The sequence below is a fragment of the Heptranchias perlo genome, chromosome 13 (genome assembly GCF_035084215.1).
Source record: "Heptranchias perlo isolate sHepPer1 chromosome 13, sHepPer1.hap1, whole genome shotgun sequence".
NCBI lineage: Eukaryota > Metazoa > Chordata > Chondrichthyes > Hexanchiformes > Hexanchidae > Heptranchias > Heptranchias perlo.
In genome coordinates this window covers 4,150,364-4,173,028 of record NC_090337.1, presented here as the reverse complement: position 1 = coordinate 4,173,028, position 22,665 = coordinate 4,150,364, and the positions used below count along the sequence as shown (strand labels likewise).

The 22,665-nt window shown below is 43.4% G+C and overlaps 1 protein-coding gene and 1 long non-coding RNA gene across 2 annotated transcripts; both read right to left on the bottom strand.

Moving 5' to 3' along the window:
• Positions 1-2,779: 2,779 nt before the first annotated feature.
• LOC137331224 (uncharacterized) lies at positions 2,780-6,024 on the bottom strand. Its single transcript, XR_010965404.1, has 4 exons — positions 5,969-6,024; positions 4,892-4,978; positions 4,713-4,802; positions 2,780-3,111 (listed from the first exon to the last, which is right to left on the bottom strand). It is a non-coding gene; the product is annotated as an uncharacterized lncRNA (long non-coding RNA).
• Positions 6,025-9,201: 3,177 nt separating this feature from the next.
• Positions 9,202-13,368, bottom strand: LOC137331727 (scavenger receptor cysteine-rich type 1 protein M130-like). Its single transcript, XM_067995714.1, has 3 exons — positions 13,263-13,368; positions 11,551-11,865; positions 9,202-9,563 (listed from the first exon to the last, which is right to left on the bottom strand). Exons 1-3 carry the CDS (start codon positions 13,366-13,368, stop codon positions 9,202-9,204), a joined length of 783 nt encoding a protein of 260 aa, XP_067851815.1.
• Between the last annotated feature and the right edge of the window lie 9,297 nt (positions 13,369-22,665).

Genomic DNA, 22,665 nt, shown 5'->3' with positions numbered 1-22,665 from the left:
ATGGGATTTATCGATTTGCAGTCCCATTAATTTCTCTGGTACTATTTTTTTTACTAATACTAATTTCGTTCAGTTCCTCATTCTCGCCAAACCGTGGCTTCTCGAGTATTTCTGGGAGGTTTTTTGTGTCTTCTTCCATGAAGACAGACACAAGGTATTTGTTTAATTTCTCTGCCATTTGCCATCTGCAGATTGAGATGGGCAGGGATTCAAACTTGTCATTTGGCCGCGAGGCTCCATTATAGGCAGTTGTGTGGTCCACTGCTCACATCGATCAGGTCAGGAGGGCGGAGTCATGACAGCACGTTCAGTTGATAGAGACAAGCGATGCATGACAGCAAGTTCCTCTCAGGCTGGTATTCGATTGGGAAAAATTATGAAAATAATAATTCAACTTATCAACAGAGATATTTAAATTAAATCCGAATTAATGATAACTCAATTTAAAGATTCCTTTTCCAAGACTCTCTCGCTAGGACTGTGCGGCGTGATGGCTGCTCCCAACGAGACCTAAGCTTTTGAAACCGCTCCATTCGGCGGCCAATTCCTCATTCACACGTTATTTACTCCCGTTACGGCCCGCGCTCCCGCCACGAGTCCTCACCTCGAAGGATTAATTTTAACCCCCAGCGGCTTTCCAGTGGGCGGAACGCACTCGCTGGTTTAAGATTGAGACTCTGGATACGTTAAGTCCAAGGCTTCACCTACATGCCACTGGTCAGCAGTTCGCCCCAAACATCTGGAAAGCAGCTGATGGGTGGTCGGCGGAAAAGGAAATTCACGCGGCTGGAGGTCCTGCTTTTTGCTTCCTCTCTAGCTCCTGGAACACTCACTGGAGGTCGTCAACCCTATGCTTTCCTATGGAATTGGTTCCCACATGGACCATGACTTCTGGGCGTTCGCCTTCCCCCTCGAAATGTTCTCCACCCCATCAGTGGTTTCCTTTACCCTGTTACCAGGGAGGCAACACATCACACAGGAGTCACTTTGGCAGTTGCAGAAATGCGTGTTCATCCCCCTGACTATCCTTTCACCGATAACAACTGCATTTCTTGGTGCCCCCTGTGCAGTGGAGTCTCCGACATGCCGTGGATTTTCTCCTGACTGCACTCCCCCGATGTGTTAAAACCCCCACCGGTATTCAACGCTGAATACCGATTTGTGAGGTGCCACTTTCCCACGAACTCCTGCACCGCCTGTCTGTTGCTCCTGGTCTATCTGGTGGTCACCCACTCCCTCTTCGACTGACCTCTCTGTAGCTGCGTGGTGATCACCTCCTGAAAGGCGTTGTCCAAGAAGCGCTCAGCTTCCCATATGCACTCTGGTGACGCCAGTCGCCCTCAAGCTTCGCAGCTCTGAGCTCGAGCAGTTGGCGGCACTTCCTGCACATGCGGTTTTCCCGGATACAAAAGTGTTCTGGTGCTCCCACATGACATGGGATGTGCATCTGACGTGCCCCAGCTGTCCTGTGATGATAGTTAACATTTAATTAAACTGTTTGATTAGCTTTAAGGCAATTTACTGTTTATCCAACAAGAAAACACTAACCTCTAAAATGCACTAACCAACCACTAAAAACATGAACTATTAAGAACAATAACCACTAAAAACACTAACCGGAACACTAGTAATGTTTACCTTTAGACTCTGACTGTTATGCAGGGAAGTATAAGTCAGTTTAAAGTATTACTGTGCTATTGGGCCAGGGCTGACTCTGCAGCAAAGGTCAGTTTCAGAATTTCGTAATAAGAGGCTAAATTGAAGACTTGCCATTCCATAATCAATCATTTGGTTAGTGTTGGAAAAACAGTTAGTTTGAAAGAGGAAAACATCTGAGCATCCATTATCCTTTTTAATTGATACAAAGGATACATAAACAAATGCAGACTTAAAATTAAAGGTTTCAATTGGTAGAATAGCGATTGCATGGAACATGCGTGCAACTATCGGTAAGATAACAAAGTAAGGGGCTTGTACCGGTATATGGCAAAAATAGCTAGTTACGTAAGGAAACTAAAGTTATTGATAATGGATAAGTAAATTAAATTTTCGTTATATGGAGTTGTATTTTAGCTTTTATATAATTATGTAATGCGGAATGGTGTGGATTGTCATGAGTATTTGGACTCGTAAAGGCCTAAGGTACAGAGCTCAGAATTGTAACACATTTGAATCGCCAAACCAACCATCAGGTTTGTTGTAAGCACTGCCCTTTAAGAGCATGTTTGAGTATTATTGCATGTACTGTACACATTTGTGACACCTGAATTTCAATGTTTAGAAACTTATTGATTTGAAGAGTAAATCGCAAATAAGAACCCTTCCTTTAATAGTCAGAGTTCATGTTCCATATCTGATTCCCAAGCCAACGATGTAAATGTTGACAAGTCTGTAACTAAAGAGAGGGCGAGATCTCTACAGTGCACAACGGGGATAGTCATGGCCTACTCGGCACTGAGCATCACATCTAATTCATCGGTTCATTGGTAAAGCTATTTCAAATCTGTCTGTACTTATAAAGTCACTGGCTGCCTATCAGACAGTTTGTCCTCTGTCGATGAAACAACATTAGGATCATCACTTTGATGAAAACCAGAACCTAAGGATGAGGAACAATATCTGACCAAGCGTAGTTCCTCAAAGCACGCAGGTGTAAAAACTAATAAGAAAACTTCCAGCCATTTATGAATGCATCTTTAAAAAGCAAATGGTCAGGACAGGAGCTGTGTAAAGTACAAGGTAATTACTAAAAACAAATCAAATCCAAACTAAACTCATTTTAGATTTCAAACCGGGGATTGGGTCCATGCAAATTGTAAACTCCCATTCTGCGCACAACAAATGATGGTCCTGTTTTATTGCAGGCATCTTCCCACTGGAAATTCCCCATCAGTGACGATGGGGATCTGCTGGTTGCTATTTTCGAATTCCAATATCGGGATCTGAATCAAATCAAATTCAAAACGTAATTCACAAATGGCAGGGGTGTCTGTAATTCTCCGAACTGCAGCGTGAGTAACTCAAGCGAAGGTGGTCCTCACAACTCCATTTCAAATTATTGAACATCATCATATTCTCCTCCGAATTCTGCATCAAAGAGAGTAAAGGAACCTAAAAAAGAGACATACATATTGAGCTGATTATAGACAACGTAGTAACCAAAATAATTGGTGGAGCCATCGCATAATCTGTTTGTGAGTCAATCCAACTACCAATTGGTTTGCTATCAGTCCATCTCATCAATCTAGATATCCATTTTGCTGTCGCTCACTCGACACAATGGTTCAAATTCATTTAATTGAGAGAACTGTGTCTTATTTTCTGTTGACGCACTAAAACGCCACTAAAGGTTGATGAAATAAGTCGCTTTGTAACTAAAGTGGGTTAAATTTACAGGAAGGGAAGGTGTGAGGTTAAAATTGTTTTGTATAGCTCGCCGATGCGGAATTGTTTTGTTTACATTTGAGTGCTGAAGCCATGAATGTAAATGGAAGCCGAAAGCCCAGGAATGCGCCCTGCCAAAACGTTAGGAATTCCCTTACAAAGTTCCCAGGTGGACCAAGTGGCTTTCCACAGGACTTGAGTTATACCGCAGTGGATGGCGGGTGAGGCCGCTTTCATTGTCTCTGATTTTATGGGCCAGGAGAGAAACAGCGACAGTTCCGGTACAGCGGTGTGACAGCGTGTGTGAAGGATTCAACGGCCGGAGGGTCTGCGGTACAACTTTCCGAAGCGGGCCGCTTATTACTGCGATAATCTAATTCTGTAGTTATTGTTCCTGTAATTTCTCTGTGGCGTGACTAGAAATTATCGCAGAATGTTTAAGTTCATAAAAATCTAACGGAACGGCCAACAATAGACAGAAATTTGAGCGTAAATGTCCACGGAGACGGATTTATTTTCAGGAAATGTGATTCTCACTCAAGGCCGTGGGTAAGGTTTGCAAATTCGCATCAGTAACAGCACAGAAATGTTATATTCGCGGCTGATATTAGGCCGGAACTGCGATTGGGAACAAACTCCTGGCAATAATCCCTAACTTGGAAAATAAATAGAGGAAAATTTTGGGTTAAAACAGATTGTACCCATTCCACAGGCATCTGTCTGACACTGATGTTCTGCCTTTTTTATAAGGTGCAGTACTAACACCATTAAAGTGAAGGGTGTGCAGATGCAGGGTTTCTGTACGGCCCAGTTACTATGAGGCCCGTGTCCTTTCGAACCGAGTAACACAAGAGTGATGGAGTCTCATTACTAATACCGACAGAGTGTTATATCTCTAGGTTTCATACGACGCAAAAAATCTACACGATGTTTCCAAATCCCTTTAGCTGCAGGAGTTCCAGAGTAACATCTCTTTATTCCAAGAATAACCAATTATCAGGCATCTGTCAGTGAACGTATCGGCCTTCGATCCCAATGCATGCAGATTTCTGGGTAAATTACTGCAAATGACTTCTTCCGCGCCACAGTTAAAGAGAGGACCATCCTTCGGCTGATGTATCCAGTGTGTTTGAGTTGGTGGATACGGGCAGTGTTTAACATACACATTTTAAATAGAGTCCGTGTTAATGAAATAAGTCCGCACTAAAATAGTCTATCGTTAGATGGCTATGTTTCTCAAGTGTCTGAGAGTGACTGTGAGTGGCTGGTTGAGTTATGTCGCTCTGTGTCGAGGGGTCGCCGTGGGACAGACTCTCCAATTGTCCTACCTTCCACATTTGGATCTTCTCCGTCACTTTCATGTAAATCACTGTCTATATAATATTCCAGCTTGTCCACTGAACTGAGAGAGGGTGAATCTGTTAATGAAACACATTGTAATTTTAAAATACAAAGATGATCATTTAACTTGAAACGAAATATTTACATAAATCTTAAAGATAATTACCGAGTCCTGCCCCAGGCTCCTGAATCTCGATCTCCTCATAAACCGGCTCAGCAAATCCAGTCGGAGAATGTTTTTTGTTTCTGCCGCCTGCAATTCCAAGAACGGGAGAATATCGGGTTACCAAGATTCGAGAGTTATTCCTCTCTCTATTTTCCTCTTTCCATTTCTCATTATCGCTTTCCGGCAATTATCGATTATTTTGATTCTGATATATTGGCGAAATTCCCCTTCCTCCCGTCCCTGAAGAGCGCTACGCCCGTCAAGAACTCTCAGCGTCCTATTTTGCTGGTTGGGGTCAATAGAACAACCTCGGCGCATTCCCGGCACAGGACCAACTCCTGGCACGACCTTGCGGCAGGAACTACGGTTGTAACAGGAAACGGCTCAACAAGACTGCCGTTCCGCTCCGGGCTGCGGGACTCGAGGCTCTCTGGTTGCTGCTGGCCTGGCAAACGCATGAATATCCTGCTAAGGTAATGAAAAATACTGGCCTATCATCTGCGATGCTCCGATTGGCCTGCTCCCGGGCACCCCTCGAACCCTCCAGCTCTGAGGAGGGTCCTTGCACTTCCACCACTGCCAACTTCTTGAGACGTCCGGGAGCGCCATGGGCGTATTTCGAGGTGATCGAGACCGAAAGGCCTTACCCGAACAAATGGACACGCGCCTATTGCAGATGCAGATCCAGGTCCCGCCCATTTACAAAATCCCAAGGCATGGGAGAGAGGCCGAAACATAGCGCATCTTTGCCCCTTTTACATTCACAGCAACTGGGAACTTAACATTTCCTCAGGCGCAACGAAGAGGGAAACCAGCCCTTCCGTGTTGAAGGAAATCGGCTCTCGCTCAGGCTGCCCGTATGATTGATTTTCTAAGGGGACATTTGATTCGTTTGGTTGATTTAAGCACAAGGAGAATCAGTGCTGAGCACATTACCCTCAGATGATTTTCTGGATTTATTGGTCTTTCTGTTGATTCTCCGCCCATTCCAATAACATTTAACAATGGCTGGAAAAGATGAGCAGCAGGAGGACACAACATTTATTTGCCAGGAGTTTTCCCGACTCAGTCACCAACCTTTTTGGAAGCTTCTCTGCAGTTCTGAGGCCAAAGCAAGTGAAACGGCAACGAAAAGGGCCCCTAAAATGCCGGGGATGATGAAAATGGAGAGTCTCTGCTGTTTGGGCGGCTCTGTATACTGCTGATGGGCTGTAACAAAAAGTACTGAATGTGAATAAAGGGCAAATCGGTTCCAATTATTTCATTAAGTCACGGATACAGAAACCGGTTCGCACTGAAATATTCATGGGTGATATTGGGGATGAGTCCCATCACATGACAGTAGTTCTGTTGTCGCGTTTACGGTTATCCTTACGCTCCACAAAACTAATTCTAACCCAGTTAAGAAATCTCAGTATCAATCTAAATCTTACATCCTTTGTCTTGTCCACAGCTCTCGATCTGAAGCTGCCGCTAACGATTAATTGCATCGTTTGAAAGAAAGAAAATAAAGATTTGCAGTTATATAGCGCCTTTCACCTGCTTCGGGCGTCCAAAAATTCTTTATAACTAATGAAGTACGTTTGAAATATCGTCACTGTTGTAATGTCGGAAGTGCGGCAGCCAAATTGCACACAGCAAGGCCCCACGAACAACAACGTGATAATGACCAGATTTTTTTAATGATGTTTGTTGAGGGATAAATATTGGCCAGAACACCGGGAAGAAGTCTTCTGCTCTTCTTTGAATAGTGCCATGGGATCATTTACATCCACCTGAGAGGGCAGACGGGGTCCAGACAGGGTTTAACCTCTCATCTCAAAGACAGCGCTCCCTCAGTGCTGCACTGGAGTGTCAGCTTGGATTATGTGCTCAAGTCTCTGGAGTGGGGCTTGAAGCCACAACTGTCTGACTCAGGGCTGCGGGTGCTATCAGTGTAGTAAAGGATCAGTTCAAGACAGACATTGGGCCGCAGGTCAAACGGGTCGATAATTTAATCCTGAGGTGCCGTGCATCCAAGTTTGCTGACGACACCAAGTTAGGTGGCACAGTAAATAGTAAATAGTGAATAGGATATACTTGCCTTGGAGGTGGTGCAACGAAGGATCACTAGATTGATTCCTAGGATGAGAGGTTTGTCCCATTGAGATTTAGTAGAATGGGCCTATAGGCTCTGGAGTTTAAAAGAATGTGAGGTGATCTGATTGAAGCAGAAAAGATTCAAAGGCGACTTGACAGGATAGGTGCTGAGAGGTTGCTTCCGCTGGCTGGAAAGTCTCGGACGAGGGCGTATAGTCTCAGGATAAGAGGTCGGCCATTTAAGAATGATTAATTGAGTGGGCAAAACTGAGGAAAATGGAATTCAACGTGGGGAGGTGAGAGGCAATCCACGTTGGAAGAAAGATCACAATATTTTCTAACTGGTGAGAAGCTAGGCACTATGTAGGAGAAGAGAGATTTTGCGGTCCCAGTACAAAAATCACCAAAATCTAGTGGACAGGTGCAAAAAATAATGAATAGCAGAACAGTCCCAAGGGGAATGGCCTACTCCTGTTCCCATGTTCCTAACACGTGGAACGGTTTTCAGAGTGGACTGTGTGTCAAATGTGCACTTTGTACCTGTGCAGTAACATCTGGCTTTTGTTCGCCATGTGACATTTGGAGCAAGAATAGACGTTTCTGAATGTTACCCCTTTCAGTAAAAACACTCGTAGCAGATTGACGTCGTTACAAAGCAAATAAAATAATTTTATAGAACATCTGGATGAGGACGGGAAATATGTGGCTGTTCAGTTTAACTAGTGGGAGATGCTTCGTTATTCCAGCATAAAACTGAAACGAATCCTATTGTTGTCCCTGGAGAGTATTGTCTACCTCTGGAGTCCAATCACAATAACAAGAACTTCATTCATTTAGCGCCTATTACGTAATAAAATATCCCAAGGCGCTTCACAAGAGAGACAGAATTGGACACCGAGCCACATAAAGAGATATGAGGATGGGTGACTGGAATCTTGGTCAAAGAAATAGGTTTTCAGGAGCGTCTTAAATGAGAGGGAGAGAAGTGGAGAGGCTCTCGGAGAGAATACCAGATCTTCGGGCCAAGGCACAGCCGCCAATGGTGGAGTGATGAAAATCGGGGATACGGAAGAGGCCAGAATTGGCGGAACACAGAGATCTCGGAGGGTTGTAGGGCTGGAGGAGGTTACAGAGATAGGGAGGGGCGAGGCCATGGAGGGATTTGAAAACAAGGATGAGAGTTTTAAAATCGAGACTTTAAAAAAAACACGTACCGGAACATATCACACCGACGTCTTCTTTATGCTCACAGTCATGGCGGCCCGTTGCTGAAAATTGGCAGTCCCACAGGAATAGCTCACTTCCCTTACATTTAATCTCGTCCATCCAAATGGTGCCGTTTCCTTGCCCGAAGAGCGTCTCTTCAGGAGCCCAGACTGGGTCGCCGCAGTTTAATTGTCCACAGACAACAGCTGCATCGTGTCGATCCCACGAATCATCGCACACTGTTCCCCATGTACCACTGAAGGATATTTCAACTCTTCCGGAGCAATTGTTGAATCCTGCAACCAGCCGCAGTTCTGCACCAAAAGGTACACGATAAGTACCTGAGAACTTTAACTTGCACTTGGATACATTCACTTTCCTTTATTTGTCCTGTCCGAGTCCCAACCCACTGTGCCACAGTCTGGCGGGACGCAGATTAACTAGATGGCGAACGTGTACAGCGGAAAATAACTGCTCACAGTCAGGATTGCTGATGTTTAATGAAAGACGTCAGAAAATGTGAGTGGAACGAATTTTATTAAACCCAGTCTGGCCTCAGTTAACTGAGATCCTTACATAGATCGGCGAGCGAGAGTTACGCACAACCCACAATGCCAGAATTTAGAATAGAAACGTTGAATGTTCCCCGCCAAGAGGCAATGGGACAATCCACAGTGTCGAATATAGAGCTGGTGCCGCCTGTGTGACAACTGACCCATCCACTGACCGTGTCTGACTCAAAGAATGTCCCTTTACTTTCCCTTATTTTACAAGAATCAATGAGGTGTTGGACAGACTGAAGCCACCTGGGATTGTAAATAAACAAAAATGCATGGACACACACACATTAAAAATAAACCAATGGGAAAGAAATCCCAGGTCACATATCCCACGATCCTTATTAATATCCATATCAGTAATTACCGGCATCTTCGGGAACTGGTCCCCTTTTCGCTTTCTTCGTATCGGCCTCATCGTCGTTCATCTTCGGATTTATTTCTGTAAAACAATTCCCATCCATTACTTTAGTGAAACGTTCCACAAGAAACGGGTTCCATTTGCAGTTTGTTACCTGAACAAATGACTCCGACATCTTCCAGGTGGCTACAGTCATGTTGACCCCACGGTGACGATGGGCATTGCCATAAGAGAGAATCGTGAGAACGGCATTTCACGTCATCGAGCCAGATCGGCCCAGAACTCTTTCCAAATGTGGCATCGTGGTGCACAGATCGGGCGGAACCGCAACCTTGCTGGTTACATATCACTTCTGCTTCCTCCAGGCCAAAAGAATCAGAACAAACACTGCCCCAAGTCCCGTTATAGAAAACTTCAACTCTGCCCTGGCAGCGACTGGGTCCATTCTCCAGCCTTATCGCCATGTGCTCTGCAGGACAAAGAGCGTGCTTTAATATTCGCTTTCGCTCTAACTCCTTGTTTAAAAAGGGAGATAGAGATGGACAGATTAATTGTAGTCCAGTCAGTCTAACCGTGGTGGTGGGCAAATTATTGAAATCAATTCTGAGGGACAGCATAAATCGTCTTTTAGAAAGGCACGGATTAATCGAGTTAATCTAGAAAAGATTAATTCGCCGATTAATCAGCATGGATTTGTTAAGGGAAGGTCGTGCCTGACTAACTTGTTTGAATTTTTTGAGCAGATAACTAGGAGCATCGATGAGGGTAACGCGTTTGATGTGGTGTACATGGATTTTAGCAAGGCTTTTGATAAGGTCCCACATGGCAGACTGATCAAAAAAGTAAAAGCCTATGGGATCCAAGGGTATGTGGCAAGTTGGATCAAAATTGGGTCGGTGGCAGGAAGCAAAGTATAATGGATGACAGGTGTTTTTGCAATTGGAAGGCTGTTTCCAGTGGGGTCCCGCAAGGCTCAGTACAAGGTCCCTTGCTTTTTGTGGTATATATTAATGAATTTGACTTGAATGTAGGGGCCTTCATCAAGAAGTTTGCAAATGATACAAAAATTGGCCGTGTGGTTGATCGTGAGGACGAAAGCTGTGGACTGCAGGAAGATATTAATAGACTGGTCAGGTGGGCAGAAAAGTGGCAAATGGAATTCATCCCAGAGAAGTGTGAGGTAATGCATTTGGGGAGGGCAAACAAGGTAACGGAATATACAATAAAGGGGAGGATCCTGAGAGGTGCAGAGGAACAAAGAGACCTTGGAGTGCATGTCCACGCATCCCTGAAGGTAGCAGGACAGGTAGATCAGGTGGTTAAAAAAGCATACGTGATACTTTCGTTTATTAACTTAGGCACAGAATATAAGAGCAGGGAGGTTATGCTAGAACTGTATAAAACAATGGTTAGGCCACAGCTTGAGTATTGTGTACAGTACTGGTCACCATATTACAGGAAAGATGTGATTGCACTTGAGTGGGTACAGAGGAGATTTACGAGGATGTTCCCAGTACTGGATAATTTTAGCTATGAGAAAAGATTGGATAGGCTGGTTTGTTTTCTTTCGAACAATGGAGGCAGATGGGAGATTAAATTGCAGTACATAAAATTATGACGGGACCAGATAGAGTGGATATGGAGGATCTCTATCCCTTAGCAGAGGGGTTCGTGACCAGGGGGCATAGATTCAAAGTATATGGTCGAAGGATTAGAGGGGAGCTGAGGAGAAATGTTTTTACCCAGAGGGTGGTGGGGGTCTGGAACCCACTGCCTGAAAGGGTGGTAGAGGCAGAAAGCTTCAAATGTACCTGGATGTGCACTTGAAGTGCCGTAACCTACAGGGCTACAGACCAAGTGCTGGAAAGTGAGATTCAGCTGGATAACTCTTTTTCAGCTGCCACGGACACGATGGGCCGAATAGCCACTTCTATGACATAACTTTGTCTGATTCCATGAACTCGCCTCAGTAAATGTAGAAACAAAAGATCAGCCTCTTTCTGTGCAATAACTACGTCACTGTTAACAGGTTGCTTATCTCAGAAGTGGCAAAATGACAATTATTTAACAGATAAATACACGAATGGGATTAAATTTGCAGGGCTATGTGGAAAAGAGTTGAGATGTGCGACTAATTGAATAGCTCTTTCAAAGAGCCGGCGTAGGCACCATGGGCCGAACGGGCTCCTTCTGTGCTGTATCATTCTCTGATTCTATTATTTCAGCTGAGGTATTTTGGAACATATTGGGCTGTCTCTTACAGACATATTCTACATTTGTGAATTGGTTTCAGTAGATCGGCGAGCATTCCTATTGGTTATGTAAATCACGAGGCCGTAAAGTTTAAAATTCCGTGATTACTATGGTTACAAATCAGTTGTTCTCAGGTCATATTTGTTAAGGAATCGGACTTTAACTCGAGTGCAAAGTTGCGCATATTTTAAAATACATCTTACCCGAGCAGATCACTCCAGCATCTTCTTTATGAATGCAGTCGCTGTCGCCCCACGGCCCCCTCCGACATTCCCACAGAGCCGAATCATTCGCTGAACAGTTCAAATTGTCCAACCAGATAATCCCCGATCCTGGGCCAAACCAACCGGAAACTGTTGCATTTACAGCCTGTCCACACTTCAGCTGTTTACAGGCAACTTGGGCGACTGTTAAATCCCAGGAATCATCACACACAGTTCCCCAGGTTTCGTTGTAGTAAACCTCTACCCTTCCAGCACAGCGACTTTCACCATCCACCAACCTTATCGGAATATGATCTACAACACATGAAAATCATATTGAACTGTATCCGGAACAGGAAGCAGTTTCTGCACGGCTCCCAGTCGATCCATTGCAAACTGATGCATTGTTATACTGTTTCTAATTACTTTTGTAACAACGATTAGTCTGTCAAAATTTTCTGCCAAATGTTTGCCATTATAAATTCCTATGCCCACATTTATAATGGAAACTATCTACGCAAACTTGTTAATTGCTGCCTCCCCCAATGTAGGTGCTGCAGTGCTACCAGTGAAGGGAGGGAATAAAATAAGAACATAAAAATAAGGTCCGAATCTATGATTTTAAAATTGGATCTGAATTCCTTATGAAGATGCTTCTCCTGAATTCAATACATTTTTTTTGGTCGTCAATGGCAAGACTGGAATTTATTGCCTATTCCTAGTTGCCCTTGAGCAGGAGGTGATACAAATTAGGGGCTTGCTATGTTACTTCACAGAGCAGTTAAGAGTCAACCATGTTTGTGCAGGACTCGAGTCACATATAGACCAGATCGGGTAAGGACAGCAAGTTCTTTTCCCTAAAGGACATTAATGAACCAGTTCGGTTATGACAATCCGACAGCTTCACGGTCACTTTTACTGATATCATCCTTTAATTTCCCGATTTTTATTTTGAACTGTTTTCAAATTTTAAGGATGCCATGGTAAGAATTGAACTCACATTGTCTGGATTATGAGCCCAGGCTTCTCGATTACTAGTCCAGTAACATTAACACTGTACCCATGACGTGTGTGCAATGCCACAGAGATCAACTAGTATTTTATTAATATTCTGCCCATATTCTGCGCATTAACTGTCTAAATTCCGATTTGCGCTGGACACTCTTCTCTAAACTTGTCAAACTATAATTGGATCCTCCCACCAGTGGTGATGCTGTATCTCCTCAGTTGTATTTTTCCCATTGCTCAATCGATGTTGCGGAGAAACTCCTCTGGTCCAATCAACTCTCATTCTTTGCTTCCCAAATTGAACTAAGATTCCCTATTTAACTGTAAATAAAAATATATATTCAAAGTATTCTTAAAGTAATAAGAACAGAATGTACTGCTTTAACATGGGACCGAATGACGCCGGTTTCCCGGATTCATCTTTCCTCAACATGTTACACTGCGTCAAGTGAAAACTGAACTTGAGCTGCAGACCCCGTGTGAACCCTCAGGGGACATCGACTAGTACTGTGTCAAAAGCCTTGTGTACAGTTTGCGTTTCCTGTAAGTGTCATGCTTAACTTCCTCTTAACGCTTTCCCTCCATACTTTCCCCATCACACTCGCCCCACTTGCCGTGAGCAAGGCCACGGGAAATTCACGATTATTCATATTATAACACGATATTCTGGATGTACATTTTTAGCTATGTAAATACGTTCTTACCAGAGCAAACCACACCCACGTCATCAGCGGTAGAAAACGGGTTCGCTTGTGTAAAACTACAGTTCCACAGATTGGGTTCACTTCCATTGCATCTGACATTGATCATCCACACCGGCCCGGTGCCTGGTCCAAATTTCCATTGGTTGTAAACACTTACAGTAGAGCCACAGTTCAGCTGTCTGCACACTACATCTGCATCATTGAAACTCCACAGACTGTCAATCACTCTCCCCCAAACACCGCCATAATAAACCTCCACTCGGCCGTCACAACCGCTCTCTCCATTGGCCAGCCTCAGCTGCCAACCTTCAGCTGTAAGATTACAATTCAGACGTCAATGTTCGTTTGAAATAAGTGTTCACAAGATCATACTGTGGACATGAAATATACAAGTTTATATTTTTGTGTGGTTTCACTTTGACGAAGTTTAATAAAAAGAGAAAATGTTGCAAATGCACAACAATGTCGTCAGTATCTACAAGAGAGAGACAGGTCAATGTTTCAAGGGAAGGCTCGGTCAGAAATGCTGTGTTCAGGAGGACAAGTCCTTTACAGACTGGCCAGAAGAAAGAAGGGAGGGATACCATCAAGTGAAGGTCAAGGGTATAGTTACTGTAACGACCTTCACAAATGTGTTAATAACCTACTCAAAGCGATACCGAATGTGCTTAGTAACCTGTAAGTGGGGATTGAACTTGACGTAAATAAGCTGATATTTGGCTCAATATCTTGGACTGCAGCGGTTCAAGGAGTAGGGCCACATTCACCTTCTCAGGACATCTATGATGTGGAAATGCCGGTGATGGACTGCACACTGATTGCCTTGGCAACGGGCAGTTGAAAAAACTGTCTGTAATCACCAAGCATTGTTCTGTGAATTATAAATGCTATTTCATTTCGAGGATTTCATTTTCACATCGTTCACCTGACGAAGGAGGAAGCCTCCGAAAGCTTGTGAATTTAAAATAAAATTGCTGGACTATAACTTGGTGTTGTAAAATTCAGGACATCTAGGGAGAGGCAGTAAATTGCGGCCTTGTGAGTATCGCCCAACCCGACAACAAATTAAGAAATGGATTGTTGCTCAATGAAAATGCAGAGGGTTGGAGAGTGACTGGACATTCATTGTGTATAGAAGAAAACTTGCAATTAACTAAGAGGAGGGAAACAGCAGAGAATTCATACAGGTAGTTAGGTAAAAACTGGTTATAAGAGCCGTCTCTTTACAATTATATTGTATTCCTGGTCTGCAGTGCTTTTAATTCTCGGTCAGCCCTTATTAAATATTTGCACTTATTAATGATTGTTGCGTATCATTAACGATCAATGCTGATTATTAATCATTCTTGTTAATGTTTGTTTTTAATGCTTCGTATGTATTAATAATGATTGCTGCTTGTTTTCAATTATTGATTCTTCTTATCAATAATTGGTGCATAATTTTTTGGTGAATCTTATGAATCATTAGTGTTCATCACTAATTATTTATGTTTATTATTAATGATCGGTCCTTATCAATAATCGGTACTTATCAATAATCGGTGCTTGGTATAAAATACCATGCACACTCTTATTGATTGCTGTTCAGTATTAGTGATCGATTATTGTTGTTAATGAAAGTATTGTCACAAACTCAGCTCTGGTATTTGAATACTGAATATAAAGTCTAAATGGTGCAGAAGAATAAATTGCACAATGCTTATTCGGGCTCCTCGTTAATTCAATTCAATACTGAGATCTGAAGGAGATTTTTTTTACATTTATCGAAAATCTCTAATAATTTCTGATTACAGCATTGGGAACAATTTTTTGAAAATGGTTAAACTGGTTGTTTGATTTATATCTCTAATTATTTGCTACGATAATATATTTTAGTCTGTACGATCTTCCAACTTTTAACCTTTATTCGTAAGTCCCAATTCCCAACACACGTCAATTCTACAAGAGCACTGGTTGTCGAAACATATATTTATTTACCAACGGGAACCAATCGCAACTCTCTGCAGCGTTCTGTCATCAACTTGCCAATACCGGAACCTTCCACGACCGATATTTGGTCAACACGGGTCAATATATCAGAAGATAACAGGAGAAATCAGAGAAAATACGGATTTTCTACTGAGGATTTGCTAATCCGGGGCAAATTTTGTGACCGGTCTGGTAATAAGTTGCGGGATCTCAATAAATCAACAGAAATATATTTAATCAGGAAATAATGGACACGTACACACAGCGGTTTGGGACTGAGGTACACCCACCCGCTTGGGAGTGAGGGACACGCAGCCGCTTCGTACTGAGGAACACCCATCCACTTAGGACTGAGGTACAAACAGCAGGTCGGGATTTGAACTTTGATTCAAAGCTGTATCTGGCGCACCTGGAGGGACAGTGCACATTTGGAGGTAGGCTCCTCAAAGAAAGTATTAAATTAGATTCACTTTAATTTCCTGCTGCGCAATGAGGACAAATTGAAGAGGAGTAAATCACCCTGGCATCCTGGTCACTGGACCCCAGAACGCCTCCCACACAGCTGCGTGTCTCCCTACTTACCCCAATGTAAACCGGACTTGACATCGCACGTAGTCCAGAATTAATACTTACAAATAAATAAAAATAATTATGAGAATAATTAATGTTTGTCAATAAATGAAGCACCTACCGGAACAGATGACGCCAACATCATTTCTGTGTGTGCACTGATGATGCCCCCATGATGCAACGGGGCAGTCCCTCAAACGCATTTCATTGCCGTTACATTCGTTGATATCCTTCCAAATCGGACCCTTTCCCTCTCCAAAGAACGCTCCTCCTGGCGTTGATATCGCAGCCCCACAACCGAGCTGATTGCAAACCACGGACGCATCCTGTAAATCCCAGTGTGCGTCACAGACCGTGCCCCAGGTGTCACCCAGTAGTATCTCCACTCTCCCTGAACAGGTGTCCTCACCACCAACTAAGCGCGGCCCTTTTTGTCCTTTGTGTATCAAAAATAAACATAATTGAGCTGATTTATATTCCATTGGAGAGTCCTTGGCTAATGTAACCTAACAAACGTACATACAGAGAAGAGTTCAAAGCTCTAAAGTTGGGCTAGGATTGACTGATAAACCTTGCAATGGGTGACAGTCACTGTAACCCACACAGACAGGTTCTCAAGGTATCCAGGACATCACTGTAACAGTTAACACTGCACTGCAGCGTCACACTAAAAGGGAAGGACAGTCTGGGTAATGCTGCTTCCAAGACTCTTGTTGAGAAGCAAGGTGAAGAATGAGGCCCCACAGTGGGAGGATGACACCAAAGATTCTGAACAAAGGAAGAAGTAAACTGGAATGAAATGATCAGCTTATGCGAAGCTTGGGGCTTTTATTAGCCTGAATACTGCAGAACAAAAGGATAGAATGGGGATAGGAGGAACTCGATAGTTTTAAAGTTCTGGAAAAGTCGGAGGTAAAGTAGGAAAAGGTGCGACGAGTCTTCCTTTGAAACGCGGAGCAGAAGTGGCGGCAGGGAAGGAAGCTGTACGCACTGTGAATGGGGGAGGGGATGGGGTGCGGCGGCTGTAGGACATTTATTTTTCTGATCCAGTTTTTGGTGGATAAGAACAAATCGATCAGCAGCCGGGAGTTTTTAATGTACACTTTGTCAGGCACCAGGTTTTTCTGGAATTTGAGCCTTAGTACACCTTATGATATTAATATATTGACACTCGGTACATTGGGGTCACATTCCTCTGTTTATTTAGAGCAGCAAATGTCTCCGTTAAAGCGGCAAAAAAAGGCATTTGCTCCGAACAGGTTTTGTGATATCACAGCGTCATTTCCAGCCTCCGATGTTAAAATGGCAGCTGCGGTTTGTGGCTCATACTGAGCTTCAACGGTGTTTATCCTATAAATGATGGATGATTAGAGATTTTTTTTTAAAAAGCGGTCGAGTCTATTGGAGAAATTGCACAAACTTTAACCTATCTGTCAGTTTGTCTCCATCTCTATCTGAAATCAGGCATACGAATTTTGCGCAGGTGCATGCACTCATATTTACAGATTCAGATACAGGCAGATACATGTGCGGATATACACATATGCACACACACGCACACACACATTCAGTTAATGTTAAGACTCACCAGAACAAATTACACTGACATCATTTCTGTGCGTGCAGTTGAGCTGATTTCTTGGTGTAGTGGAGCAGTCCCAGAGAATGGTCTCGTTACCCCGACATTCATAGCTATCCTGCCATATAGGACCACTTCCCTCTCCAAACTGAGCCCCTCCGGGTACTGATATCACTTCCCCACATTTCAGTGTTGCGCAGACCACACGGGCGTCCTGGGAATCCCAGTACGAATCACACACAGTTCCCCAGGTCTCTCCATACTGTATCTCCAATCTTCCAGAGCATCCGTCAGCTCCGCCAATCAGTCTTGGCTGCCTATGTCCTATTTATATTTAAACAAATGGTAAAAAAAAAATGATCAACAGGATTTGCTTCGTTAAACGGCTTAAAACAAGAATAAAAATGCTTTTACTGGAAGAATCTGCCTTTTGTTTAAACCCACAGTTCACGACTGAATATAATCCACATTTCATTATCTTTTACATAATTCTTATAAATAATTTACTGTTTTTGTTATACAATTTTACATAAACCGCAGTGTTTAGTTGAACACATTTACTTCCTGGAATCCGAGAGCAGCGATATCATTTGATCCCTCCCTCTGTTATTTCAGGTTATTTCTGAAATCTCAGTGACAAGAATAAAGTAAAAAAAGTAGGCCCGATATCACCGTGATACATCATCTCACACCGGAGATTACACCAACAAAATGTTATTATCACCATTTGAAGCTTAAAACTATCTGTTGGGTTAAAATGGTTGTAATCATTAAAGTGTTACTCTAATCTCTTACAATATAATTATTTTAATCCCTACTCAGTTACTGCAATCTGTTACAATAAAATGTTATAAACTAAACTAACGCATCGGCCATAAGGTGTGTGAATAACTTAATAAAATAATGAACTGCTGAAAAATAATATGCGAAAGAAACATGAGGTTAAAAATAAGATAAGGACGTCAACTCGTAGTAAACAAGTTGGTAGAGATACAGGTAGCACAGCTCTTGTCTGTTCGAACAGATGTAACTTGAAGCAAATGCATTGTGTATTATCTGTTCTCTGTATTCAGTACCTACACACTATCTGTATCTTGGCAGTGCTGTTTAGAAAGTCACTCAACTAAATTGTTACTATGACCATGATTATTTGTTGTCTAAAACCATTAGACTCCATCCTTAATGGCAACATTGGGCTGACCTCTCACAGCCAACAAAACGTGTGCCGGCTCTTCTCTATAATATTGCGACCCAGAACCTTCACAATCAGCTCCTTGTAAAGGGCTACATCTCGCTTTTAGATCCTCTTTACAAACAACCTCGTAGTGGACTCTCAGACTTTTCAAAGTGTCCACAGTCAAGCTTGTGCTTCAGAGCGTAAAATATGTATAGTTGCAGCAGTGTCCTGATTGGAACCACACAAATAAAATCCAATTTCTCACAATCGGCTGTTAGAAAAATTGCGTGTTCCGCTAAATTTAGGCATCGTTCTGAAAAGTTGTTATTAAATATGCCTTTTCTGCTTTGCATTTGACTGCATGCAGTGACACTATTATTCACGGCCAGAATGGAGATGATTGGGTAATTCCCCTGTCAATCACGCCTGGGAGCCGCACTGCTGAAAGTAACTGGGATTGACTTTACGCACATAATTTGTATAATATAACTATCCTCCACTCACTGCAATTTGATGGAGAAACAATCCATTTTTATTATGTACCTATCCTCCACTCAATGCAATTTGCTGGAGACATAATCCTGCTGTACTCGGGAGACTCTGTTTGCTGTAGTTTATGAGTAAATTAAAACCACAAGTCCCGTCCTGCCTCCAACGAATTGGCTGACACGGCAGTGTCAATATTCATTCCTGCTTTATTCCAACCACAGAAAGGCTGGCCCCCTATTGTTTATATTCCTGATCAAACAACAGCATGTTGGAGAAGGAACTACTTATTTTGTTTACACGAATAAAGAAATGCTTAATTTATAAATCTATAAATGTTAACCTTCCTTGCCTTCTGTTTCTGAAGCTGTCAGCCTCCAAATTGAGTGCATAACTTTCAATATTTTAAAACGGTACATTCTTGCCCAATTTGCGTGGCTTTTTGCTGTGGGCGAAATGCCTTTACGTTCTGCCATTTTCTAAAATATTACAGACAAGGAAATTACCTGAACAAACGACACCAGCTGCTTCCTCTTCCTCAGAGCAGTTGTTGTGAGCCAACGGTCTGAGGTCACACTTCCAGGGGTCGTCCTCGGTGCCTTTGCAACGAACTTCAACCTGCAGTACGGGCAAGTCTCCAACTCCAAACCGAGAATCCCCTGATGCAGACACAGCGTCGCCACAGCCCAGATATTTACACAAAACGCGAGCCTCGTTCATATCCCACATTCGACCACAAATAATGCGATTAGCCCGAAGGAAGTTACCGGCCTCAACTCTCCCAGCACAAGGACTACCTCCACCTACCAGCATCACCGTTTGTTTAACTGTTGTGAAAGAAAATGCAGTTTTATATCAGTCACCTTAAATATATTACACAGATTTCAACAGGAGACACCTCGAGTTGAAAGTGATCTGCACAACAGATCTCATGGCAATTTGCACTAAATGTAAAAACTATCACATATACTGCTCAAGCAGTTAAATCTACAAATATAGCACATAGACCACAGGCAGTGATCAACAGCACATACTGAGGAGACAATTAACACGATAAATACAGCAAACAGAGCGGAACCAATTCGCACAAGGAATTAGCATTTAAATACAACACAAATACAGCACAGGCAGAGAGAAATACATTTTGGAAGTGCGAATAGGGAAATGAAGTACACCTTCAATGATGATAATTTAAATGCAGTGGAGGAGCACCGGGACAACACACGTGGACAAAGTCCTTGGCTTTGTATCTAGAGCATGGAGTATAAAACCAAGAGGGCCTTGGTTAAGCCCCCGTTGAAGTTTTACGTACGGGCACCCATCGTAGGCCTTTCAAAAATTCACATTCGACATTCTGTCAGACCGACACGCATGGATTTTCGATCTTGCAATACATTATCGCTGATGATCAGGAGAGCGCGGTTGGACTGGATGGCTAATATGCACCGTGGCTGGTTTGGCCCACCGAATGGACTGCACCTGTGCTGTAACATTCTATGACTGTAGACTAGAAGCCTCACCTCAGCTGGCACGACAGGGAATCCCATCATTGTCATCCAAGGTTTTTACTGAAGTCGTATTGGAATTTTGCAGTGTCCAGAAATCTGTTACGTACCTTATATCTTGAAGGGACAATTCTTTGGGGTTTTTTATAACGTTATGTGCCCACTGTATCTGAAGCATCATCTGCCTATGAATCACGTGAAATATTTTCTATCCACCAACCTCACTTCCTGTTGTTATATTTTTGCCAACTTTTCCCATTTGCGATTCATATATCCACATCTCTAATCGATTTCCCGATATCTCGTATCATCTGTCATAATGTTGTCAATGCTTCTTCGGCAGCAATTCATAAACCCACGACCGCCACCACTTAGAAGGACAAGGGCAACAGGTGCATGGGAACAACATCGCCTTCGGGATTCCCTCCGAGCAATTCACCAGTCGGAATTGGAGATATTTCGCCGTTCCTTCCAATCGCTGGGTCAAAATCCTGGAACTCCCTACTTAACAACACAGTGGACCGCTGCGGTTCAAGCAGAAAGCCCGCCACCACTTTCGCAAGGGCAACAAGGGATGCGTAATCAAAGGTGGCCTTGCCAGCGACGCGCATATCACGAGTATGAATTAAAAAATCATAGTCTCTGGCCTGTTGGTGGAGCTCTATTATGTTTTCGCCACACAACACTGAAAATGTTTTCTAAAGCAAAAAACATTGTGTTCCATTCATTGTCTATTTAATTGAGAGTTGTAATGTTCAAGTAAGGTCTTTATAAAAAGTACATACTTCAGAATAAGCACGATTAAATTTACCCTGTGAATTGTTTATTGTTTCTTTTAATTCCTACAATAAATGTTTTGTTTCAAGGACTCAAACTTTCCCAACAGCCTGGGCTTGGAGTGGCTTGGAGAGGCGCTGTGGGCCATCAGCAGCAGCAGAATTGTATTCCAGCACAATCTGTAAACTCATGGCCCGGCATATTCCTCACTCTACCATTACCATCAAGCCAGGGGATCAACCCTGGTTCAATGAGGAGTGTAGAAGAGCATGCCAGGAGCAGCACCAGGCGTACCTAAAAATGAGGTGCCAACCTGGTGAAGCTACAACACAGGACTACATGCATGCTAAACAGCGGAAGCAACATGCTATAGACAGAGCTAAGCGATTCCACAACCAACGGATCAGATCAAAGCTCTGCAGTCCTGCCACATCCAGTCGTGAATGGTGGTGGACAATTAAACAACTAACGGGAGGAGGAGGCTCTGCAAACATCCCCATTCTCAATGATGGCGGAGTCCAGCACGTGAGTGCAAAAGACAAGGCTGAAGCGTTTGCAACCATCTTCAGCCAGAAGTGCCGAGTGGATGATCCATCTCAGCCTCCTCCCGAAATCCCCACCATCGCGGAAGCCAGTCTTCGGCCAATTCGATTCACTCCACGTGATATCAAGAAACGGCTGAGTGCACTGGATACAGCAAAGGTTATGGGCCCCGACAACATCCCAGCTGTAGTGCTGAAGACTTGTGCTCCAGAACTAGCTGCGCATCTAGCCAAGCTGTTCCAGTACAGCTACAATACTGGCATCTACCCAACAATGTGGAAAATTGCCCAGGTATGTCCTGTCCACAAAAAGCAGGACAAATCCAATCCGGCCAATTACCGCCCCATCAGTCTACTCTCAATCATCAGCAAAGTGATGGAAGGTGTCGTCGACAGTGCTATCAAGCGGCACTTGCTCACCAATAACCTGCTCACCGATGCTCAGTTTGGGTTCGGCCAGGACCACTCGGCTCCAGACCTCATTACAGCCTTGGTCCAAACATGGACAAAAGAGCTGAATTCCAGAGGTGAGGTGAGAGTGACTGCCCTTGACATCAAGGCAGCATTTGACCGAGTGTGGCATCAAGGAGCCCTAGTAAAATTGAAGTCAATGGGAATCAGGGGGAAAACTCTCCAGTGGCTGGAGTCATACCTGGCACAAAAGAAGATGTTAGTGGTTGTTGGAGGCCAATCATCTCAGCCCCAGGGCATTGCTGCATGAGTTCCTCAGGGCAGTGTCCTTGGCCCAACCATCTTCAGCTGCTTCATCAATGACCTTCCCTCCATCATAAGGTCAGAA